Source organism: Schistocerca serialis, chromosome 5 (assembly GCF_023864345.2).
Source record: "Schistocerca serialis cubense isolate TAMUIC-IGC-003099 chromosome 5, iqSchSeri2.2, whole genome shotgun sequence".
NCBI classification, from domain to species: Eukaryota; Metazoa; Arthropoda; class Insecta; order Orthoptera; family Acrididae; genus Schistocerca; species Schistocerca serialis.
Window position 1 is genome coordinate 612,356,987 of NC_064642.1, and position 27,111 is coordinate 612,384,097.

General features: G+C 44.4%; 1 protein-coding gene across 1 annotated transcript in view; it reads left to right on the plus strand.

The window, feature by feature from the left end:
* Positions 1–27,111, plus strand: part of LOC126482358 (transcription factor 25) — a 137,004-nt gene that overhangs the window by 14,936 nt on the left and 94,957 nt on the right. The window contains 1 exon segment of the mRNA XM_050106438.1: positions 24,116–24,288. Coding sequence (XP_049962395.1) covers positions 24,116–24,288 — 173 coding nt within the window.

Sequence of the window (27,111 nt, forward strand, 5' to 3'; positions counted from 1 at the left end):
TCAAATGGAAGGACATCGGATTAAAAGGAAGTCCATGTCAGACTTGAATTTGTGGAGATCTACAGAGGTAAAAAGAATTGAAGACGAGAGGAAATGTTACAAGAGAAGTGAAAATCGTCTTGATGAATTCTAGATTAATATAATCAAATTACCTTCAAGGCCGTGCACAGAATTCTGAGATTTTGTGCAAATTATTTTAACCTCACATGGAAATACTTCTGTTGAACAAGGCCTTTCTTTAAACTCCAAAGTTATTGTTGAAAGTCAAACAAAAAAGGCCTTATTGCTCAAAGATACATATATGATGCAATCCAGAACATAAATGGAGTTGACAATGACAACATCAAGAAAAGTCTTATACACTGTTTTCACTGTACACATTCTTTGTACAAAGACAATATAAAACAAAAATCGAAGGATGGTGAAAGAGAAAAGGAGGAGCGATTATTGAACAAATGAAAGCAAGCTGAAATCAAAGAATTGGAAGCAAAAGGAGCACATATGTTATGTGAAGTCTCAAAGATTTTGACACCTCATCTGCCAGTTTTCACTCCACCAGACTTTTCTCATTCCACAAAATTCTGCAGTTATCTGCCTCTCATGTTTCCTTGTATGGTACCATCTGCCAAACCAACTACAAACTGCTACATGATGCCAAACTTCAGCTCTAAAAGCTATCCCATCATCTAGTAAACTACCTCAACATTGATGTTTCCCTTCCTGTCCCTCTGCAGCTCTCCAGTCACACCCTCCACCACTGCCCCTCTCCTATCCCCCACCCTCCCTCCCCCCTCCCACTGCGGGTGCGGGCGTTAGAATAGGCTCGAGGTATTCCTGCTTGTAATGAAAGGTAACTAAAAGGAGTCTCTCACTTTTTGGCCCAATGAATTCAGGTCCCATTCTATAGTTTGACCTGCCACTTTCAAAATTTTACAGAAGTGCGAGCCATATGGGGAAGGACACCTTACATGGTGCACAAGTTATCCATAGTGCCCTGATGTGATTCATTATACCATGCTTCGTCATCTAGGCCCTGAAGCAAAAGTTCAGCTCTTCTCTTGTTTCAATCAGATCTGGTTTGGTGGACAGTATCCCACAACTTGGAAGGAGGCAATCTTAATTCCATTCTGGAAACCAGGCGAGAACCGTAGTGCCTCTAACGATTGTCAGAGTGTCGCCCTTACTAGTTGTATGGGTAAGACTCTATGGTCAACCGCTGCCTCGTCTGGCTGCTCAAGTCCCGAGGTCACCTGAGCCACTCCCAGTGCGGTTTCGGGCACTACCACTCCACTCATGACAACTTAATTCTCCTGGAGATGGCGATACAGGAGTTGTTCTTACACCGAAACCATTTAGTTCATGGGTTTTTCTTTGTTTTTTTTTTTTTTTTATCCTCGAAAAAGCATATGACACTACTTGGAGGTACAACATCCTTCACCAACTTCATTAATGTGTACTACGAGGGCTTTTTTTTTTTTTTTTTTTTTTTTTTTTTTTTTCCCCCTCCGATTGGCTGTAAATAAAAGAAAAATGTACAGAAAATAATAATTTTATTACCAAAAGGACAGTAAAGTCTTAACTTATTTTTCTACATAATCACCAAAACGATTGAGGCACTTGTCATACCGTGACACTAGCTTTTCGATGCCTTCCTCAAATGATGTTGCCGCAAGTGAGGACAGGTAAGTCTTGACGGCGACCTGAAGTTCTTCATTAGTAGTGAAGTGCTGCCCACCTAACCATGACTTCAGTTCTCAGAACAGGTGATAATCACTGGGTGCTAGGTCCGGGCTGTACAGTGGATGTACAGAAACTTCCCATTTAAACTTTTTGAGGAGGTCTTTTGTCATGTTGGCACGTTGTGGTCGGGCATTGTCATGGATCAAAACAACGCCAAACGAAAGCATTCCTCTGCGTTTGTTTTGAATGGCTCTGCGGAGACGACATAAAGTTTCACAATAAACTTCCTTGGTTATCGTCGTAGCTTGCTCCATAAAGTCCAACAGCAGCACTCCTTTATGGTCCCAAAACACAGTGGCCATTGTTTTTCTTTTTGTCAGTGAATGTTCAAACTTTTTTGGCTTGCTTGGGGAAGCTGGATGCATCCACTGCTTTGATTGTTCCTTTGTTTCAGAATTGTCATAGAGGACCCACGTTTCATCGCCAGTAATAATCGACTTCAAAAAAACATGTCCCTCATTGGCATAACATATGAGAAATGATAATGCTGATGCCATCCTTTGCGTTTTGTGGTCGGTACTCAGCATTTTTGGGATCCAATTTCCGATAGCCTAGGTCTTGAGTCACAATTGTGTACAAAGCAGACCTTGAAATGTCTGGAAATTCATCAGACAGTTCGCTAATTGCAAACCTTCGTTTGCATCTCACCGCCTGATCAACACGCTCAACGAGGACTACAGTAGCGACAGACTTGCGACCTTGTCCACCTTTATCATGGGCATCTGTTTGTCCTTTTTTAAATTTTCGACACCATTCCCGAACACTACTCATAACGTTGTTACCATACACATTGCTCATTCTGCGATGGATTTCCGCAGCACTACATCCTTCTGCTTGCAGAAAACAGATTACACTTCGTAACTCACATTTGGCGGGAGCATCGAGTGTAGCGGCCATGTTTACACCGACGTTTAGGTGTTCGTTTTTCCCGCACGCTGTTCGGGAGAGGAATGGTAGAGAGATAGTGTGATTGTGGTTCGATGAACCCTCTGCCGAGCACTTAAATGTGAATTGCAGAGTAGTCATGTAGATGTAGACGTAGCTCGGCAACAACTGACACACTGCAGCTGAAAACGGCAGAGGTTGTGGTGGGGGAGCTACGCAATCGCATGACACACAGGTCGGGTCCCTCCCTACCTCTTACTTACTTAGACGGATGATCGGAGGTTGAAGAGAAAGAAACAGCCCTCGTACATGGTTGCCTACTGCTTCTGATCCGATCTTTTCTCGAGGATCGGCGTTTTCATTATCGCATTGGCAATGCCATGTCTGATTGCTATGCTCAGGAGAATGGTGTGCCCCAGGGCAGTGTCCTAAGTGTCACATTGTTTGCCATCGTTATCAATGGCATTTCCTCCATAGTCAGAAGCCCTATCAAATACTCTTTGTTTGTGGATGACTTTGCTATCTTCTGCTCTTTCTGTGATCTTACGGCGATGACGAGGCAGCTACAACTGACTATTAGGTGGCTGGAAACCTGGGCCCAGACAACTGGTTTTCAGTTCTCACTTGAGAAGACTGTGTGTGTCAATTTTAATCGTGCTCGTCAGAGTTTTAACCAGCCAGAGCTTACAATGGGAGACCAACATTTTGAAATGCCTTGGTGGAAAAACATGGGGAGCTGACAGCTACCAGCTCCTGTAGTTTTATAGAGCATTTGTTCGATCACACTTAGACTATGGCAGTGTGGTCTACGGATCTGCTGGTCCTTCCTACCTCCAGATGTTAGATGCTGTCCACCAGCACCTCAGTCACCTCAGTCATTGACATTTAGTTCAGTAGTCCAACCCACCTTCAAACGACTGTTCAGGAATCAGCCCCAAGCGACCCAGCCATTTGGTATACAGGCTACAGACTGTCTCAAGGATCTGGATCTCCGGGCATGAAAATATACACGCAGGAATGGAACGCACTGCTGCCTTGGTGTCTTCAGAGGCCCAAAGTGATTTTAAGCTTTACACAGTTCACGAAAAGTTGTACTCCAGATTTGGTTTCTACAATGTTGTTTTCGTCTATTTTAGGTATATACCATAGTTTTATCATTAATTATACAGATGGATCCCAGCAGGGGAATGCTCTGTTCTTATGTGATTTTCCCTGATAGGGTTTTTAAATTGCGTCTTCCAGAACAATTTACAAATTATGGTGTGGAGTTATATGGCATTCTGATGTCACTGGAGAGGGTTCACAGACATCACCGAATGAGTTTTCTTGTCTGTTCCAACTCTCTTAGTGCGCTGCAGGCACTTCACCAACTGTATCCGGTAGAACCGTTTACTCAGCTCATCCATGACTCCTTACAGCGGTTTGAACACCATGGCAAGGAGGTGATCTTTTGCTGGGTACCTGGCCACATTGGGATACAGGGTAGCGGCATGGCTGGCAAAGCTGCCAAGGAAGCATGTTGGGATGGTGCTGTCCATCAGTGTCCCATCCCATTGCATGCCATTATCTCATTTTCTGACAGATGCATCATGTGTCAGTGGGAGACTGTATGGTTGCAGGTGACAGACAACAAACTGCGGTCTCTCAAATCGACCACAAAGGCTTGGCAGACTTCATGTCAGCTTCGCCACTGGTGGGAGGTTTTGCTTACCAGACTGTGCATCAGGGATAGCCCTTTCACACATGGCTTCCTCCTCCGGCGGGAGGGCCCACCCCTCTGTGAAGTTTCTGGCATGCTGCTTTCAGTTCAGCATATTGTGGCTAGGTGTGTCCTCTATACTGATATTAGGGCAGCCCTTGGTCTCGCTGTAGATTTGCCCACCAGTGTTAAGAGTGGTGAAATTTTGTGAACTGTCAGGCCTCATCACTAAATTGGTAGGGAAGGGCAGCAGACTATAATACATTATAAACTGCTCCGCTTGTGGGACAGCCTTCGTCCTCTCCCATGAGATTTGCATGTTGTCTTTTCGTCAAGATGCTGATGACCATGATGTCGAGCACCCCTTCAACCCAAATATCATCATCATCATCATCATCATCATCATCATCATCCAGGGGATCATTTTCCATCACGATCTCCTCTTGCAGTCTAAAAACGAGCTCCGCACCAGTTTAGAATGGCGGAGTGTTCATTTCATCTGCTGCGTTTACAGAGGATCCGATGACAACAGGGTTGTTACCGGTGCCTTCATCTTGACCTTTGAGGGTGATTCATTGCCTGAAAAGGTCAAGGTGATGGTTTACCGCTGTGACGTTAAACCATACGTCCCTCCCCCTATACGGTGCTTTAAGTGCTGTAAGTTCTGGCACATGTCTTCCTGCTGCACTTCCAGTGCCACATTTCAAGACTGCAGACGTCCACTGCACCCAGATACTCCATGTATGCCTCCTCCCACTTGCATCAAATGTGGAGAGCACCACTCCCCCTGCTCGCCAGACTGCCCAGTACTCCCAAACTAGCAGAAAATCATGGAGTACAAGACCGTGGACCGGTTGACTTACACAGAGGCTAAATGTAAATTTGAAAGATTACACCCCATTCGATTGATGTCGACATATGCTGCAGCTACGTCACCATCGCTGTCCCAAGTGCCAGTGGTTCCTCACTCTGTGCCATGAATATTGGGCCCTCTGGGCCACCAGAATACGTCCACCCCTTGTTGGTATGGGGCAAATGTTCCTCCGTTGCTCCCAAAGCACCTACTTCAGTAGCATGCCCTCCCCCCAAACACAGGGGACATCGGTCCCCTCGCCCCTGCTGGAGAAGCACCAGCCTCCTCTGACTCCTCTGATGCGGAAGGGGTCCATTGGGGCCCTCTCCCCCAAGGCCTCCACTAATGCCACGGCAGACACTCGCCAGTGACTCAAGGAGCCAAAGCTGCTGGATGAAGAGCTTCACGGCCTTCCTCCGTGCCTGAAGCTACTTCAGGGAAGTCCTCCCAGCAAGCCCCTAAAGAGAAGTGAGAAGGCAAGCAACCAAAAAAGTCTGATAAGAAAAAGGACCCTCTGTTGGCCTCAACTCCACCACTCCATACCAATTCCGCATCTGAGGATGCAGTGGAGATCTTAGTGTCCCCTGCGGGCTTGTATCTCGCTGATGCTTCATCCGCCATATAAATGGTAACAAACGTACTCAATTGGTAGCAGCATGTGACCCTGAGGCATTACCTGCCTCCTTGTGCACTTTACATGCTTTCCCAGCCTCACAATAACGTCATCCTCCAGTGGAATTGCGGTGGTTTTTTCCACCACCTGGCTGAGCTGTGGCAACTCTTCAGCTTTACACCTGCTTTCTGCATTGCCCTCCAGGGAACCTGGTTCCTGGCAATGCGGACACCTGCCCTCCATGGCTATAGGGGATATTACAAGACCCATAGTGAGTATAATAGTGTGTCAGTTGGAGTTTTTGTCTATATCCTGAACTCCGTATGCAGTGAACCTGTGCCCCTTCAAACTTGTCTTGAAGCTGTGGCTGCCGGGATAAGAAATATGCAGGAAATAATTGTCTGCAACAAATATCTTCTTCCAGATGGTGCAATACCCCTGAACGCATTGGCTGCACTGATTGATCAACTCCCTGAACCTCTCCTACTTTTGGGAGATTTTAACACTCGTAACCCCTTGTGGTGTGGCATCGTGCTTACTGGCGGAGGCAGAGATTTCGAAAATTTCGAGTCACAACTTGACCTCTGCCTCTTAACCCCCACACATTTCAGTGTGGCACATGGCACATATTCAGCCATTGATCTCTAGGTTTGCAGTCCTGGTCTTCTCCCATCTATCCACTGGAGAGCACATGGCAACCTGTGTGGTAGTGACCACTTCCCCATCTTCCTGTCACTGCCCCGGCAGAAGGCCCATGGACGGATGCCCAGATGGGCTTTAAACAAAGCAGACTGGGATGCGTTCACCTCTTATGTCACCATTGAATATCCCCCACATGGTAACAACAATGTGGTGGTTGAGCAGGTAACTACAGCTGTTGTTTCTGCAGCAGAAAACGTGATCCCTCGTTCTTTAGGGTGCCCCCGGTGAAAGACAGTCCCTTGGTGGTGGCCGGAAGTTGCTGAAGCAATTAAGGAGTGTTGGCAAGCTCTACAGCGGTATAAGCGGCACCCTTCCCTGGAGCATCTCATAGCCTTTAAACGGTTCCATGCCCGCATTCGTCAGCTTATCAAAAGATGGAAACAGGAGTGTTGGGAGAGATATGTCTCGACCAATGGGTGCCATACGTCACCTTCCCAAGTTTGGGCAAAGATCAAACAAGTTTTTGGGTACCAGACCCAACAAGAGTTCCCGGTGTTACTTTAAATGGTGTGTTATCTACCGACGCAAACACGATTGCCGAGCACTTTGCCGAGCACTATGCACATGCCTCTGGGTCGGAGAATTACACCACCAGCCTTTCGCACTCTCAAATGGTGGATGGAAGGGAAAGTCCTCTGTCACTACCTGCCTCAGTGAATCCTGTAATACCCCATTTACAGAGTGGGAGCTCCTCAGTGCCCTTGCACACTGCCCCGATGCAGCTCCTGTGCCAGATCGCATCCATAGTCAGATGATTAATCATCTGTTGTTTGACTAGAAGTGACATCTCCTCGTGATCTTCAACCGGATCTGGTGCGACGGCATCTTTCCATCGTACTGGCGGGAGAGCACCATCATACCAGTGCTCAAACCCATCAAAAATCCACTTGATGTGGATAGCTATTGACCCATCAGCCTCACCAACATTCTTTGTAATCTGCTGGAACATATTGTGTGTCGGCAGTTGGGTTGGGTCCTGGAGTCACGTGGCCTACTGGCTCCATGCCGGGGCAGTTTTCGCCTGGGTCTCTCTACTACTGATAATCTTGTGTCCCTCGAGTCTGCAATCCGAACAGCCTTTCCAGATGTGAACACCTTGTTGCTGTCTCTTTTTATTTATGAAAAGCATATGACACCATTTTGTGACATCGTATCCTTGCCACATTATACGAGTGTGGTCTCTCAGGCCCGCTATCGATTTTTATCCAGAATTTCCTGTCATGTCGTACTTTCCATGTCCAAGTTGGTGCCTGCCATAGTTCCCCCATATCTAGGAGCATTGGGTCCTTCAGTGCTCGCCGGTCAGAGTGGCCGAGCGGTTCTAGGCGCTACAGTCTGGAACTGTGCGACTGCTATGATTGCAGGTTCGAATCCTGCCTTGGGCATGGATGTGTGTGATGTCCTTAGGTTAGTTAAGTTTAAGTAGTTCTAAGTTCTAGGTGACTGATTACCTCGGAAGTTAAGTCCCATAGTGCTCAGAGCCATTTGAACCTTCAGTGCTCTGTATTGAGTGTACTTCTATTTTTATTGGTCATTAATGGTCTAGTAGCATCTGTAGGGCCGTCCGTGTTACCTTCTCTGTATGCGGATGACTTCTGCATTTTGTACTGCTCCACCAGTGCTGGTGTTGCTGAGTGGCGCCTACAGGCAGCCATCCACAAGGCGCAGTCATGGGCTTTAGCCCAAGGCTTCCAGTTTTCGGTTGCAAAGTCGTGTGTTATGCACTTCTGTCGGCGCTGTACCCTTCATTCGGAACCAGAGCTTTACCGTACTGACGATCCCCTCACTGTAGTTGAGACATACCGATTCTTAGGACTGGTTTTCGATTCCCAGTTGACTTAGCTTCCTCACCTTTGTCAGCTTAAGTGGAAGTGCTGGCAGCACCTCAGTGCCCTCCGCTGCCTGAGCAACACCAACTGGGGTGCAGATCACTCTACGCTGCTGCAGCTCTAAAGAACCCTTGTTCAATCCTGCCTTGACTATGGGAGTCTGCCCTCAGCGTTGCGTTTACTCGACCCGGTGCACCAGTGTGGCGTTTGACTAGCGATGGGAGCTTTTAGGACAAGTCGGTGACCAATGTCCTGGCAGAGGCTGGAATCCCTCCATTGCAGGTCAAGCATGCACAACTGCTCGCCAGTTACGTTGCACGCGTTTGTAGTTCTCCTGCGCGTGCGAATTACCATCTCCTTTCCCTACACACGGCAGTTCATCTCCCACATCGGTGGCTCAGGTCAGGTCTTACAATTGCAGTTCACGTCCGATCCCTTCTGTTGGCGCTGGAGTCCTTGCCTTTACCACCTATACGCGAGGTCCATTCGTGTACACCTCCATGGTGTACACCTAGGCCACGGCTTCGCCCAGACATTTCATATGGCCTAAAGGACTCAGTTCACCCCGCGGCTCTCCGCTGTCACTTCCTCTTGATTCTTGATGTGTACCGAGGCCATGTAGTGGTTTACACCGATGGCTCGATGGCTGGTGGTCATGCCGGCTTCCCTTACGTCCATGGAGGACATATTTAACAGCTTTCCTTGTCCGATGGCTGCAGTGTTTTCACTGCAGAGCTGGTGGTTATATCTCGTGCTCTTGAGCACATTCGTTCATGCCCTGGGGAGTCATTTCTTCTGTGTACTGACTCCTTGAGCAGCCTACAAGCTATTGACCAGTGCTACCCTTGTCATCCTTTGGTAGCGACCATCCAGGCGTCAGTCTATGCCCTGTAGTGGTCTGGTCATTCAGTGGTGTTTGTGTGGACCCCAGGACACGTTGGAATCCCAGGCAACGAACTTACTGACAGGGTGGCTGAACAGGCTACATGTAAAATGCTTTGGAGATTGGTATTCCAATAACTGACCTGCGTTCATTTTTAGGTCGCCAGCTTTTTCATCTTTGGGAGACGGAATGGCATAGTCTCAGTATGTGCAACAAACTGCGTGCCATTAAGGAGACTACGAATGTGTGGCAGTCCTCCATGTGGGCCTTTCTCAGGGACTCTGTGGTTCTCTGCCGGCTCCGCATTGGCCACGCTTGGGCAACCCACGGCTACCTCCTGCGCCGTGAACACCCGCCTCAGTGTCAGTGCTGCGCCCCTTTGATAGTGGCCCACATTCTGGTGCACTGTTCCACTTTGACCGCCCTGCAACGAAATCTTCGATTATCGGCCTCGCTGCCGCTAATTTTATCTGACAACACCTCATCGGCTGATTTAGTTTTACGTTTTATTTGTGACCATGGGTTTTATCATTTGATCTAAGTTTTAGTGCATATCCTTTGTCCCTCTGTTTCCTCCACCTTAGTGTTTTTAGGGTGGAGGTTTTAATGTATTGCAGAGTGGCTGCCTTCTCCTTTTTATTCACATGGTCAGCCAGCCATGGTAATCGGTTTTGTTATTTTGATCTCTTCTACCTATGTCTTGCGTTTCTGTGGTTTTCCTGTCCCCTTTTGTCCATTTAAGTGTTTGTTCCCCTTCCTTCTCTCTCAGGGGCTCAACATTTGTTTGCTGAGTATGGGCTTGGCGACCCCAGGGTTCCTGAGCTGGGGACTGGTAAGCGCCACTAGCCCCCTGTCACCATAAGCTCTGATCATACTTCAACGACCACCGTGCGGCGCAGCAGTGGAATGTTGTGTGTTTCAGAGAACGGGGGTCTTGGCTTCACCGCCTGGACCTCTATAAGAAAAACCTTAACCTCAAGGTGTGCTACGTGCTGAGGAGGTGAATGGCTGTTGAGGTGAAACAGTTTTTAGTGCGCAACCTCTGGGGCATCTGCCGCACGCCGGTTGAATCAGGCTTGCTCAGGCATGCAGGGCTCTGCCTGGGTCGATGGTTGTTTCCCTAGCGTCTTGTGGGATCCTTATGGAGCTGTCTCTTGAAACTGTCACTCCTGACAGGATGGGTGTACCGTCAAGCAACACTTATACTCGCTCCTCAAAGAGAGCTCAGTTGGTCAGTCCTCGTGAAAAGAAGTCTCCAAATAATAGTAACAGAGCATTAGTGTGCCATAAAACTTTCATTGTAATCAAGCAAAATGGGGAAGCTTTGAGAAGATATCCCCTTTCTATATTAACAAGAAATTGGAAGGTATTGCTGGGTCTCTGAAAAGTGTCAAACGACTACGTAATGGAACACTTTTGGTGGAAACTGCTAATTCCACCCAAATAACCTTTAACTATAGCAAGGGCGTGATTACCTGCTCCGATGTAATGAAGATGGAGTCCGCGGAGTTGCATGGAGAATGGAAGAATGTGGGCGTCAAGGAGGTGCAGAATTATGAGTCAGTGGCAAATTGGAAAAATCGGCAACATTTACTGTAACGTTTAGTACTCCCGAATTACTGGAATGTATCCTTGCCGGCTATATCCGCCTTAAGGTTCACCCTTTTGTTCCTAACCCCATGCTTTGCTATAAATGTAAAAAATTTGGTGAGATGTAACGGGAAGGCTACATGTGGCAATTGTGGAGGCTTCGCTCATGAGTCAGGGACTTCTTGTAAATCTCCGAAATGTGTTAACTGCTCTGAGGATCACCCCGAGTGGAGCAGAAAGTGTGGGGTTTACAACGAGGAAAAGAAAAGTCAAAGAGTTGAAAGTACAGAGTCTCATACCGTATGGTGAAGCTACAAAGGCTTACAAAGCCATGCAACCACCGGCTTTTGCAACTTCTTTTGCATCAGCCCTTAAAACACCTATAGCTAAGTGTGATGCCTTCATACATACTCAGACTACAGATTCAAGCACGAGCACATGCACTTGTCAATGTACCTGTGGGGGAAACGCTCCACTTGCAACTGATGTCGCTCGGAAGCTGTCAGTAGTACACTTACCATCTAAGCCACATGCCACACCCCAACTTCAGAAGCCACCTAAGCCATCCCAGCAACCCAGGCAGTCTCCTCCTCCTCCTGTCAGTAAAGAAAAACATTCTTCTAAAAGTAGTTCCAAGTCCAAGAAAGCAATAGGTAAATCTTCAGATCGACAAGCGCTCTCCCTTTCTGATGGCGACTGTGCTCTTGAAGATATGGAATTCCAATCGGAAGAACTAGAGAACACGGAACTGGCTAACGTTCCCCCTGACCTCCCCTGTAAATCACCACCTCCAAGTGAGAAAGGAAAGAACCACCATCGCTAACCAATGGGTGCCTTGGGGACTTCTGTGTTGCAGTGGAATTTGAATGGATATCACTCAAATTTGGAAGAATTGCAGTTGCTGGTCCAGGATAAACCTTTCTGCATCTGCTTACAAGAAACGCATCTTAAAGTCACAGACACACCTACATTACGGGGCTACCACATATACAGGAAAGACAGTACTACTGTAGGCAGAGCTAAAGGTGAAGTGGGTATTTTTCTTGATGACAGACACCACTCCTCTGCTGTCACGCTTACCACGAGCATCCAAGCAATTGCTGTGAAAGTTTTCTCACAATTTACTATCACAGTGTGTACTTTGTACCTGCCCCCCACCCACCCACAATACTTTCGATGCGGACACACTGGCAGACCTCTTCCAGGCTCTCCTGCACCCATTCCTTCTTGTGGGGGACTTCAATGCCCACAATGTGCTGTGTGGGTCGGCTATTACTTGCTCCAGTGGTCGGCTGATCAAGCGACTCGTCCATTCTGAGGATATCTGCCTTCTGAACACAGGGTCTTTTTCGGCTATTGATGTTTGCTTTTGTTCCTCAGCTATTGGAGGTGCAGTTCAGTGGGATGTAGCTCCAGATTTACATTCTAGTGACAACTTCCCGGTATGGATTAGTCTGCTGCCTACCAGTGAGCAGCAGGAGACCATGCAGGTGGACGATACAAAGGGCAAATTGGTTATAGTACAGTCGACAGGCTATTTTTGAACGAACGGATTGTGCACAAGAGGTGGTGGCCCGTAGCACTCAAGAGATCCAAAGGGCTGCTGCAGAGTCCATCTGCAGTCTAGTAACCACCTCGGACGACGGCCTGTACCTTAGTGGGTGACGACTGTCGATTGGCAATCAGAGCCACATAGACAGCTCTTCGGAACTTCAAACGGTTTCCAACTACAGACAAACTTCATGTCTTCAGGTCTGCGAGAGCATATGCAAGGCGAGTGATCAAAGAACGAAAGAGGGCTTCCTAGAGGGAATTCACGATTTCCATTAATCTGTCCACTTCCGCTGTGCACATTTGGGAATCAATGTCGGATTTCAGGCAAGGGTAGTCACATCCCCTTACGGCCTTGTCAAATAATAGGGTCTTGGTGGACACGCCAGAGGAGATGGCTCACGTTTTAGCTGAACACTTCTTTACTGTTACTAAGTCATCCAGACAAGTTCCTGCTGTTCGGTTATTCCGTCGGACTGCAGAGATGAGGTAGCTCAATTTTTTTCTTGCGTAATGAAGAAGTCTACAACCTTCCATTCTCCATGTGGGAACTGGAATCAGCTTTGTCTGCAGCCAGAGACACTGCTCCAGGACCTGATGAGATCCATTATACAATGCTTCGTCATCTATGCCCTGAATCGAAAGGTCAGCTCCTCTCTTGTTTAAATCGGATTTGGTTTGATGGACAGTACCCCATGACTTGGAAGAAGGCATTCTTAATTCCATTCTGGAAACCAGGTAAGGACCGTAGTGCCCCTAACAGTTATCGGAGTGTCACCCTTACTAGTTGTATGGTTAAGACTCTTGAACATATGGTCAACCACTGCCTTGTCTGGCTGCTCCAATCCCGAGGTTACCCGAGCCGCTCCCAGTGTGGTTTCAGGCGCTACCGTTCCACTCTTGACAACTTAATTCTACTGGAGGCAGTGATAAAGGAGTCCTCCTTACGCCAAAACCATTTAGTTTGTGTGATTTTTGACCTCGAACAAGCATATGACACTATTTGGAGGTACACATCCTTTGCCAACTTCATGAATGGGAACTACGTGGATGCCTGCTGCTTCTGATCCAATTCTTTCTTGAGGACAGGCATTTTCGTTATCACATTGGCGATGCCATATCTGATTGCTATGTTCAGGAGAATGGTGTGCCTCAGGGCAGTGTCCTCAGTGTCACATTGTTTGCCATCGCTATCAATGACATTGAAGATGGCAGGGCTAAAATACAGGGAGCGAAAGGCTATTTACAATTTGTACAGAAACCAGGTGGCAGTTATGAGTCGAGGGGTACGAAAGGGAAGCAGTGGTTGGGAAGGGAGTGAGACAGGGTTGTAGCCTATCCCCAATGGTATTCAATCTGTATATTGAGCAAGCAGTGAAGGAAACAAAAGAAAAATCCATGAAGAAGAAATAAAAACTTTGAGGTTCGCCGATGACATTGTAATTCAGTCAGAGACAGCAAAGGACTTGGAAGAGCAGTTGAACGGAATGGACAGTGTCTTGGAAAGGAAGGTGTAAGATGAACATCAACAAAAGCAAAACGAGGATAATGGAATGTAGTCGAATTAAGCCGGGTGATGCTGAGGGAATTAGATTAGGAAATGAGACAGTTAAAGTAGTAAAGGAGTTTTGCTATTTGGGGAGCAAAATAACTGATGATGGTGGAAGTAGAGAGGATATAAAATGTAGACTGGCAATGGGAATGAAATCGTTTCTGAAGAAGAGAAATTTGTTAACATCGAGTATAGATTTAAGTGTCAGGAAGTCGTTTCTGAAAGTATTTGTATGGAGTGTAGCAGTGTATGGATGTCAAACATGGACGATAAATAGTTTGGACAAGAGGAGAATAGAAGCTTTCGAAATGTGGTGCTACAGAAGAATGCTGAAGATTAGATGGGTAGATCACGTAACTAATGAGGAGGTATTTAATAGAATTGTGGAGAAGAGGAGTTTGTGGCACAACTTGACTAGAAGAAGAGATCGGTTGGTAGGACATGTTCTGAGACATTGAGGGATCACCAATTTAATATTGGAGGGCAGCGTGGAGGGTAGAAATTGTAGAGGGAGACCAAGGGATGAATACACTAAGCAGATTCAGAAGGTTGTAGCTTGCAGTAGGTACTGGGAGATGAAGAAGCTTGCACAGGATAGAGTAGCATGGATAGCTGCATCAAACCGGTCTCAGGACTGAAGACCACAACAACATCATCAATGGCATTTCCTCTGTAGTTAGGAGCCCTGTCAAATGCTCTTTGTTTGTGGATGATTTTGCTATCTTCTACTCTTCCTCTGATCTTACGATGACGACGAGGCAGCTACAACTGACTATTAGGAGGCTGGAAACCTGGGCCCAGACAACTGGTTTTCGGTTCTCACCTGAGAAGACAGTATGTGTCAATTTTAATCAGGCTTGTTGGAGTTTTAACCAACCAGAGCTTACAATGGGGGACCATATTTTACTTTTTCAAGACACAGTGTGCTTTTTGGGTTTATTATTTGACCCAAAATTAACATAGCTCTCACACCTGAAAGACCTACAAACAAAGCCCTTCTGGTTGTTGAACATTTCAAAATGCCTTGGCGGAAAAACATTGGGAGCTGACAGGTCCCGCCTCCTACAGTTTTATAGGGCATTTGTTCGATCACGCTTAGACTATGGCAGCGTGGTCTATGGATTGGCCCGTCCTTCCTATCTCCGGATGTTAGATGCTGTCCACTATGCGGGCATTCAGATATCGACTGGAGTCTTTCGAACCATTCCAGTTCAGAGTCTGTGTGCAGAGGCTTATGAACCACCACTCTGGATTTGGCGACATATCCTTTTGGCTCGACAGGTGCTGAAAATCTCAGCTTCACTTCAGTCGTTGGCATTAAGTTCAGTGATCCAACCCGCCTTCGAACAACTGTTCAGGAATCGGCCTCAAGCGACCCAGCCATTTGGTATACTTGCTACATCCTGCCTCAAGGCTCTGGATCTCTCGTGCATGAAAATAGACGCACAGGGATGGAACACACTGCCGCCTTGGTGTCTTCAGACGCCCAAAGTGATTTTTAGCTTGACACAGTACCCGAAAAATTGTACTCCAGATATGGTTTTTACAACGTTGTTTTCATCTATTTTAAGTATGTACCATAGTTTTATCGTTATTTATACAGATGGATCCCAGCAGGGGAATGCTCTCGGTTGTTCTGTGGTTTTCCCTGATAGGGTTTTTAAAGTGCGTCTTCCAGAACAATTTACAAATTATGATGCGGAGTTATATGGCATTGTGATGGCACTGGAGAGGGTTCACAGTCATCGCCGTATGAGTTTTCTTGTCTGTTCCAACTCTCTTAGTGCGCTGCAGGCACTTCACCAACTGTATCCGGTAGAACCGTTTACTCAGCTCATCCATGACTCCTTACAGCGGTTCGAACACCATGGCAAGGAGGTGATCTTTTGCTGGGTACCTGGCCACATTGGGATACAAGGTAACGACATGGCTGATAAAGCTGCCAGGGAAGCATGTTGGGATGGCGCTGTCCATCAATGTCCCATCCCGTTGCATGCCATTATCTCATTTTCTGACAGATGTATCACGCGTCAGTGAGAGACTAAATGGTTGCAGATGTCGGACAACAAACTGTGGTCGCTCAAATCGACCACAAAAGCTTGGTGACTTTGGAAGGAGGTTTTGCTTACCAGACTGTGCATCAGGGATAGCCCTTTCACACATGGCTTCCTCCTCCAGGGGGGATGATCCACCATTCTGTGAAGTTTGTGGCGTGCTACTTTCAGTTTAGCATATTGTAGCTACATGTGTCCTGTATACTGATAATAGGGCAGCCCTTGGTCTCGCTGGAGATCTGCCAACTGTCCTTGCAGATACCTATACCAGTGTTAACAGAGTGGTGAAATTTTGTGAATTATCAGGCCTCATCCATAAACTGGTGGGGAAGGACGGCAGACTTTAGTACGTTGTAAACTGCTCTGCATGTGGGGACAGCCTTCGTCCCCACCCATGAGATTTGCATGTTGACTTTTCCAGGGCGCTGATGACCGTAGTGTTGAGTGCCCCCTGAACCCAACTCATCATCATCATCATCATCATCACCACCACCACCACCACCCTTACCCTTCTGTCGTTCTTGTGGTTTTTCCTTTTTGTCCGTTTTGTGTTGTCAGTCGCGCTTGTTTTGTTCTCACCCTTGTGGCATTATTTTATTCGGAACAAGGAATCGATGACCTAGCAGTTTGGTCTCTTCCCCCCTGTTTTAAGTCAACCAGCCAACCAACCGACTCTCTCCTACAAAATGTGCTTGGCCAAGCTCCTTAACACCCCACAGCCTTCACCACTGCTTCCCAGACCAGCAATAACTCATGATCACAAGAAACAGTCACAACAGTACAGTGTTCTCAACCTTTTGCCCGAAGCATTCTCCCCTCCTGAATTACCTGTATTATCCAAGGGTATCATTTTCAGCCCTAAACCTGCATTTAACTGTGCTGCTTTGGTGAAAAACCTATGTTCCTTTACACGTAATGTCAACTGGAAGTATCACTTTGCAACCCAATCTCAAAATCTCTCCAACAGCAAACCTGATATTGAACCCTGCCGTGAACAGTTCTGACCACGATCCCAACTTGATCCACCACCAGTGCCTCAGAATCATTCCTTACAAGGCTTCCAAGAATTCTTCACATCCAGCATTGCTTCACAACCTTTCCTCAGGTCCCTACAATATGACCCTAACTTGTCCTCTGCAGAACTCCAAGCTCTAAATTCCCTAAAAGCCGATGACTCCATCATTGTCCTCCCAGCATACAAAGGATCTACCACTGTGGCACTTGACTGACAGGAATATGTTGGTGAATGTCTATGCCAGATGTTTGACACCTCCACATACAGCATCTGCCATCAGGATCCCATCCCTGTGGTTGAAACTGACCTGCAGTCCCTGCTAAAAGCCTCAGTTCCCTCTCAATGACTTACACCTCAGTCCATAGAACTTCTTACCCCACCAAAACGACGCACCCTCACCTTCTACGTAAGAGCGACAAATACAGTCATCCTGGCCATCCTATAGTTGCTGGCTTCAAAGCTCCCACTGAACTTATATCTGCCTTAGTTGATCAACATCTGCAACCCATAGTACAAAGACATCCCTCCTTTATTAAAGGTACCAACCATTTCCTAGATTGTCTGAAATCCATGTCTGCCCCACTCTCACCACGTACCCTGCTTGTCACCATTGATGCCATCTCCCTCTATACCAACATGCCTCACATACATGGTCTGTTTGTTGCTGAACATTTCCTGTCAACACACACCTGATTCCAGAGCTATGATGTCCTTGTTGATCAGCTTTATACTTACCAACAAATATTTCACCTTTGGGTGATACAAACAGATTAGGGGTACGGCCGTGGGAACCCGGATGGCTCCTTAAACCAACCTTTTCATGGGTAGCTTCGAGGGGGCTTTCCTGGGATCTATAAGCCTTCGGCCTCTGGTTTGGTTTAGATACATTGATGACGTCTTTGTTATAGGGACTCATGATAAGGCTGAACTGTTAAAATTCTTTTTCCCAATTAAATATCTCATGGTCCTATTCCGAATCCCATGCTATTTTCCTTGATGTTGATCTCATCCTCAATGAAGGCCAGTTACACACTTCTGTCCACATTAGACAGACTAACAAACAGCAGTACCTTACATTTTGACAGTTGCCAACTTTTCCGTATCAAACGGTCCCTACCATACAGCTTTGGCATTTGAGGCAAACATATTTGTTCAGATGCAGACTCTTTACAGCAATACACCACAACTCTCACTTCAGCGTTCACTGGACGTAATTATCCCAACAGCCTAGTCCAAAAGCAGATTTCCCGTGCCAACACATTATCGTATTACTGCTTATCCCTCCAAAAAATCAACTTCGGAGCACACCACTTGTCATCCAGTATTATCCTGGTCTTGAATGTATTAATCAGCTACTTCGACAAGTCTATGACTTTCTAAAATCATGCCCTGAAATGAGATCCATTCTGTCTGAGATTTTGCCCACCCAACCTAGAGTAGCATTTAATCATCCTCTCAATCTCTGCAATATTCTTGTCAGACACTATGCTCCTTCTGCACCCATCTCCCTACCCAATGGCTCCTACCCCTGTGACAGTCCCCACAGCAAGACTTGTCCTTTGCACCTTCCTATTTGGCATCTATTCCAGCCCTGTAATTGGCATAACATATACTATCGAAGGGAGAGCTATCTGTGAAATGACACGTCATATATCAGCTGTTATGTAAACATTGTTCTGACTTTTACATCGGCACGACTACCACCCAGTTATCAGACAGGATGAGTGGGCATGGACTGAAGGTGTATATATGCAACACACAATATCCTTTTGCAGAGCATGCTGTACAACATGACAGTCATGACCTCGGTGCATGTTTTACCGTGTGCACCATCTGGATTTTTCTCCAGACACCACTTCCTCAAAACTCTGCAGGTGGAAACTAGCACTAAAACATGTCCTTTGTTCTCACCACCTACCCGACCTTAATTTATATTAATTCCTTCCATCCCAACATTTCTTCACTCCATTTTAGTTTTCTACATATTTCATTTTCTGACCTGTCTATTTTTTGCCATCCCCCCTCCCACCTCTGTTACACTTAGCTTTTCAATCGTATTCACTCATGCATGATGTTTTATTAGTAATCTCTGTCTTGCATTTTTCCCTGTCTTCAAACTTTAAGCTCTCAGGTTTTCAAATCTCATCCGGTGCAGTCCCCAACAATCAGTCTTTCTTTCTCATCCCGTCTCGTGAGTCTCCCCTGACCTGGGGTTCTTGGGTGACTTTTATGAACAGTATCCCCTTCCCTAAACATCTCCAGTCCTTTTCCTTCATACCTCTTCCTTCCCCTTCAGTTCTTCTGCAAGAAGAAGGAGCTTCTGGCTCATTATATTGTCAATAATTGATTATTTTCATTGTTACGTTTACATAATATATAGTATTTAATGTTTTAAAACTATTTTAATTTGTATTTGTGGTTTTATACCACTAAAGAAATAACTTGTAATCAATTATGCACATTCTAACAGTTATCAATATAAAGTTAAAAAAAAAAAGATGTTTTAGTCTCAAATTTAATAAAAAAGTAACATGGAAAAAATTTGCCTTGAAAATCTTTGAATTTGAAAATGATCAATCACTGGACACCCTTCTTTACTGGCTTATGTGAAAGTTGTCTAACAAAGAGAATATTGTCGGAGGGGCAGGGCTGTAGCACAGGCCTACGAATTTCAGTATCCACAGAAACATTGAAATCAAAGAAACTGGTGAAATCAGTTCATTATTGCAGCTGTCATAACTGTATTTCTTTAATTTAAATGTTTCTGTGTATATTGAGTTCCCAGGGGGTCTGGTACAGATTGACTTCTCCATTAAATCAATTCACCCAGTGGTACTCTTCCTACATCTCTCCTGGGATTTTTTGAAGTAACACGAGAGAAACATTAATTATGTAATGAGTCAGTTTGGGGCATCCACAAAAGGTAATATTAATTAAAAGGTAGTGCCATGTGGATATCTGGATTTGAATCCTAGTTTGACAGGAATTTTTGTCATCTACATAAATTCAAATGTTTACATTCAAACATTTTTTTCACTACAATATTTAAAAAAAATTAAGTCCATTTAAAACAAATGTTACCTTTTGGAATGAAATGGAAGCCTGCAAGGTAGACCTGAAAAAGAAATCAAACAACATGTATTTCAAATGAAGAAATGTCATAGCAATGTTACAAGAAATCAAGATTAGTTACCATTTCAAAAATGTTGAGATTGCATTATGTTCTGCTCAATTACTTGTGGTATACTGTACATTCTATCTTCTCATCAGCTACTGAATGAATGTTGTTAACTGTACTTATGAAATTAGTCCAGGGAGGTGTGTCAGAAGAGTCACTTTTGAACAAGAGTTATCCCAGCAGGAATTATGTGTGCTCCCAACTTAACCGATTATACTCCTCCTAATACTAGGGTGAACCACCTCTTATTTTCAAGTTATTTAGGAGAAGACCATACCTTGTATAAATCCTTAAACTGTTAACATGAACCTATATTGGACAAAATGTGCACTTTGCAAGTCTTTATAAGTTCCATTTTCAGTTGTGCGTTCTCTCTCTCTCTCTCTCTCTCTCTCTCTCTCTCTCTCTCTCTCTCTCTCTGTCTTTCTTTTTTTTTTTTTTAACTACCATGGATGTGCAGTCAGTGATTGCATGAATATGGCGTAACAAAGCCCATTTTGGTGCAACATGTCTCCGAAGCTTTCTTGGAGTGTTACAGTTGCTGATTACTGCCATAAATCCAGTCTTATCCAAACAGTTTCATCCTCTCACAGGGTTCACAACTCTGTTGTGAGTATGCGCATGGCGAGCACAGTCCCCCAAGTTATTGCAGGACCTACTTCCTTTCTTGTTCTACAATCCTCCAACTATTCATACTTCTGTTACTTTCTTACACATGTTGCCAGTCTTTGATGGTGATCCGTCAGTATCTCTAGGTTCTGCTTTCTTTCATTTATACTTTACACTTTCATGTACATCAGCGTTTTGGGTTAAGTAATTTTTGGTACCTTTCTGAGTTAGACCTCAATTCTCAAAACTTTTTCCTGTGGTGTAAACTGACTGGGGAAAAACATCTTAAATAGCACCAACGACATTAAAAAAGATCGTCTGCCCACAATAATTATTTAGGCTCATACATTGGCGTGAAAGCCAACTCAGTAGCCAGTGGAACCTCCTGACAACACAGGTGTCATTCATGTCAGACATCTTTGCTGCAGCTGGATGGTGCCCATGGGAGAGAGCCCTTGATTGGGGTACGTGCCATCAGGGCAGATATTTCACGTATGAGGTGCATCAAACAACATCAACGTAATAACCATACTGATCTGGCAGTCTCAGCAGATTTCAACACAGATAGTTGCAATCCAGCTGCTCTCCCCATCCTGGCTACTCCGTGGGAAGGAGAGCAATCCAGGAGACTAACAATGAAACAATTTACCCAATACTTGGTGTGTTCTAGAACAGATGGAATTTCTACAGTGATGAACCCATTATTTTTCATGGGACAAATATTAAGAGCACCGGTGGTGCTCGTAGTGTGAGTGATGTGGTTGTGGGCTGATGGGGCCCAGTAAATACAGCCATGACCAAGAAACAATATCTCGTTAACTTCAGATACTCATCGTGAAATTATAAATGAGAGGCAAACACACCCCAATCCAGTGACTCAGGCCAGGAAAGGCTCTTGGCCAGCTGCTTCCATCCTGGTGAGAAGGAAGAGCGTCAGCACCCTGTGATGCTGATGTTAGATGGAGTTTGTGCTATGACGACATTCTACAGTGGTGAATGTCCATGCTTATGTGGCTCAGGTCCGATGATGTCCACTGTGGAGCTGAAGGAAGACTGCCATACGTGGGACATGACCTTTAGCCCCCTGGTAGTTGTAAGATGGCGGTAGGCACGTACGAAGTCAGTGGCGCCGTGATGCCAGTTCGCACAAGGAGACTCAGTGCAGGAGTTGGCAGGCATGACACTGTCTTGAACCCATGAATGCAGGTGGAGATACCCAGTAATCTCATTGTCTGGCGTAGCCCAGGTGTCGTGGTAGTGGTGGTGCTGCTGGACTCCAAATACCTCAACCTCAAAATCTATTATTTCTATGACTCTAGCGCGCACTTGCTACACTAAAACTCCACACCAGGTCACAGAGCTTGTAACAAGTCTTGCCCAGGAGTGGTGTCACCGTCCTGCCCTCTCCGTCTGTTCCTGGTGCACAGTTCAATTTTCTGCTGAGTATAGCAAGTCTGTTTCGCGATCCTTTCGCGTACTCGTTATTCTGATACACATGCTGCCACACTATGCTTATTGTCCCACGGCAGCTTGACACAATGCTACAGTGTGGCTACTTAAAATTGTTCTAGAGTTCTACTAAATCTAGGTAAAGACACCACAAATAGAAGACAAATGTAGAGAAGTTGTCTTATAAGGAAAATTGCTAAATGGGTCACTGTTGGTTACAGCATCCTCTGCTGCACAATCTCAGGCATTTCAGGCATGTAAAAGACATGCTAAGGTACTAGTGACTGTTACTTCACATAAACTTTAACTATCGTGCAGGGAGTTATCTTTCACATAGACCTTACACTCTCATCATACGGAGAGCTATGAGGATACAGGTGCTTTCTTCTTTATTTCTGTAGGAAATGTTCTCCCACAAAAAAAAAATTAAAGTTGTGATGTATAGAAGTGATGTGAAACCTTACATCCCTCCACCCATGAGACATTTCCATTGTTTACACTTTGAACATGTCATCCCACTGCTCAGTAGACCCAAAATTTGGAAATTGTGGAAGCACTTCACACGAATGTCATCCTCATGAACAATCACCTTTGTGTGTAAATTATGTGGAACACCACTTCCAATGTTCAGCAGACTGCCCAGAGTTTAAAAAATAAGATAAAAGATAAGGTCAGGCCTCAACCTTCGTTAGCCATTGTCCTCACCCATCCAGCCCCTTCCCTGTTCCCATTCCAGCACTACAGTCTGCAGCTCATGGTCTAGTGGTTAGAATTGCTGCTTCTGGATCATGGGGTCCTGGGTTTGATTCACAGCCAGGTTGGGGAATTTCTCTGCTTGGGGACTGGGTGTTTATGTTATCATCATCTTCTTCATCATCATTCCAGCACTACACAGCCCTCATTCCACCATCACACCCAGTCTTTTTATTTCGCTCCTTATCCGATACCTCCCCCCCCTCTCCCCCCCCCTCCGCCCCCCTTCCCCCCCACCCTCCAACCTCTCACCTGCCCTCCGCTTAACATCCCAACTGCACATAGCTGCCCTACCCTCTCCCCACCTCTTCCCTGTCCATTCTCCAGCAGCACTTCACTGTGCACCACGTACTTCTGACAAATGCTTTACTGGCCAAAGGCTTTATTTGTGCCAGTCCTTTTGTTGTGCTTATCTGCGACTCAGCATCTCCGCTACTTCCTTTTTGTAATATTGAACCTACATATGTTACTCCTTTGATAGCCGTCGAAAGCTTTGTGGAGATTTTTTAGAGTTCTGGAATGTTATGATGGTGCTTAATATTACTTTTTAAACAAGAAGCATATTTACGGGAACAGAGCTCACTGATCAGTGGAAAAACACACACACACACACACACACACACACACACACACACACACATTGTCAATACACCATCTCTAGCTGTGTAAAGAGGTCTGTGTACAACATTATTGAACTCTTGAACTAATCCCAGAAATAATTCTCAAAACATGACTCTGTATTCTGTAAGTATTATCTCCTTGCACACAGTTTCCTAAAAAAAATGAAAACAGTGCAGAATGAATTAGTTTATTTCTACGTAATACGGGAGTACATAATTAGTTTATTTTGTTGTGATCACACTTCCTGTTAAAGCAACTTAATATATGGTAGATAGTTAAATTTAAAGTGTATGTGTTACAATTCAGGCCATCTTATGTTTGCAGTTCCAAAAATTGAAACTTATTTACATCTTAGAGTGCATTGTATGAATAGATTATAGTTATTCCATTTGTTCCAATTCAAATAGCAATGATATATTTCGTGCTATCTAGTTTAAAGCATTATTTCCTTGAAATGAAATCTAAATAAATTTGAGGTCACCTGTATGCAAACATTGTTTTCATTGGTAATAATTAAATCATCTTACTTTCTTTCCTAGGTTTTAGTTGAACAGCTTATGCCAGGAGAAAATACTGATATTGTTAGTGTCACAAACAAAGACGGAAAAAGTGACCAGATGAGACCATTGCTGGAGGTTAGACGGAAAAATTTGAATCCAAACAATGAACTGAAAAGGATATTTGGATCTCGGATAATTCAGAATGAAACCAGGTGACTTAATATAAATAAGGTTCAAAATATTGTAGAATTGTTAAAAATAGTGGTGTTGGAATTTTCTGTGGAGAGGTGTACTTAGATCAGCAATTCCTTTGATATATAGATGTGAAAGGGGGTGACTTAGAAAGGTTAAAGTGGATCAAAGCAAGTAGTAGTGCAGGGGAAGAGATATGTGAATGAAAGAGGGTTTGGTAAGTGTTCTTCTTTCAACTGATAAGTTCTCTTCTTTCCCCAGAATGACAATAAAATACTTGAATGAGATTTTCACTCTGCAGCAGTGTGTGTGTGCTGATATGAAACTTCCTGGCAGATTAAAACTGTGTGCCGGACTGAGACTTGAACTCAGGACCTTTGCCTTTCACGGGCAAGTGCTCTACCATCTGAGCTACCCAAGCATGACTCAAGACACGTCCTCACAGCTTTACTTCTGCCAGTACCTCGTCTCCTACCTTCCAAACTTTACAGAAGCTCTCCTGCAAACCTTGCAGAACTAGCATTCCTGAGTGCCAAGTAGGCTACAGCATTTAATTACATATTTTTTTAAAAGTGTTGTTTTTTAAGCCCAACAAAAGAAGCTAAAAGCCAAAAAGTTGCAGTTACATTACATAAAGAAATATTTTTGTGTGTCTATACTTTTGACTGGAGGTCTGGGGGACAACGGCCCTTCACTATTGTAAGAAATTAAACACCTACAGTTCTCCTTATGACGTCTTTTATTGTGTAACTACCAGTTTCAGCACTTCAGTGCACCATTTCCAGGCCTTAGTTGATGCTGAAGGGATTATCACCATCAATATATAAGATTCATCAGTGGCCAACATAACTGGTTTATGCAGACTGTCTTTAACTGTGATGTCATCTCTCGAACCATCAACTGTCAACTCCATATATATGTAATGTCAGTGACCGACATAACTGGTTTACGCAGACTATCTGTTAACTGTGATATCGTCTCTCCAATCATCATCTGTCAACTCATGTTGAGAAAGTTGGAGAGATGGTATCACAGTTACAGATAGTTTCCATAGAGCAGTTATGTTGGCCACTGATGCATCATACATATGGATTGTGATAACCCCTTCAGCACCAACTAAGGCCTGAAGATGGTGCATTGAAGCGATGAAACTGGTAGCTGCACAGTAAATGACATCTTAAGGATGGCTGTAGGTGTTACATTTTCTTGCAGTATTTTGAGGTAGTTTTTACCCGTAAAATCTAACTGGTCATTCTACTTCATATATTTTGTCCTTGCTTATATCGGTAGGCAATGTATCGAGTGATTACACCTTGTACTTATAACAACATCCCTATTTTATCTAAATCTTTTAGTGTCTCAGGGAATTTTCTTTGTCTTTATCTTGAGATTGTAATGTTTCCTTTGTGTAAAGGTTACAAAGAATCAAAATTGTACATAGATCTTGGGATACGTATAATGTTGTATAACTAACAGGCTTTTGACACAGATTATCTCCTGTAATGCATTCACCATTACAAGTACATGCTAAAGACAATATTTGTTGAATACACTTAGTGAAAAATTGCCTCCCCATCACGTACTTAATGAGCTACATATGGGGCTCTATACAATAACTAGTTTTCTGCTGTGCAAACATACTGTCAGTAAATGTTACTGTGTGATTATTTTGTCTGTATGTGACATACATAGAGAGGATTTTGAAATGTGACTTATGCAGTCTTAATGAGATGGTGTCTTTCTCTACTTATTGTTTCATCTCTACGTGGTTCCATATGCTGTTTCTGTAAAATATTTTAGCTTTTACCTGCTACAAAAAACTTTATAATTGTGTACCAGATACTACATCTTTAGTAACTGTACATGTTTATATTGGGTTAGTACACAAGTTAGTACAATTTTTTTTGTAAGTTAATAAACATAACAGATAAACATAAAACAGATTCCAGTCATCAATAATATATTCTTCTTTGCTTTTTAAAACAGTACACCAGTATTGGGCTAACTTTTTGACTCCATGACTGTAGAAATCAGATGATTTTCAGATGAATAACTCATGTTTGTTGTGCATTTTTGTCCAGAAACAAATTTCTTTGAAGGTTGCTCAATAGAGAGCAGAAAAGGCAAAAATCTAATGGCGCAAGATCAGGTGAATGAGGTGGGTGTGGAATGACTTCCCAACCCAACTCGGTCTAGCAGAATGTGAGCGGCCAGTAATGTATAGTAGCATCATTTCACACAGTCTTCCTGGTCACTGTTGTTGGATTGCATCTGCAAGACGTCTCAGGTGTTGACAATAAATGTTTGCAGTGATCGTTCTACCTTGGGGAAGCAATTAGTAGTACACCACACTCTCACTGTTCCACCAGATCCGTAACATTCTTTTGTGGACGTGCACATGTCTTTGTATCATGACTTGCCACTTTGTTTGGGTTCAGACATTCCTTTCTTTTGCTTATGTTAGCATAAAGACACCTCTTCTTGTCACCAGTAATGATACAGGGTAAGAATGGTCGGTGTTGTTCACAAACCAATTGATGATGAACAAGCACAAGTGTACATATGGCCACCCACTAATTTTTGTGATTTTAGCTTAGGGCATGTGGTACTCATTCACTCAATTTTTGAATCTTCCCCATTGCATGCAAATGTTGCATGATTGTGGAACGATCATAGCTATCATATTTGCCAGTTCTCGAGTACACTGACATGGATCATTGTGGATTAACGTGTTTAAATGATCTTCATCAAACCCTCAAGGTTTGCTGTCACCCCTCTATTGAACTCAAACAAAAGAATGTATCAGAAATGTTCAGGTGTGCCCTAAAACACAAAAAAAAAAC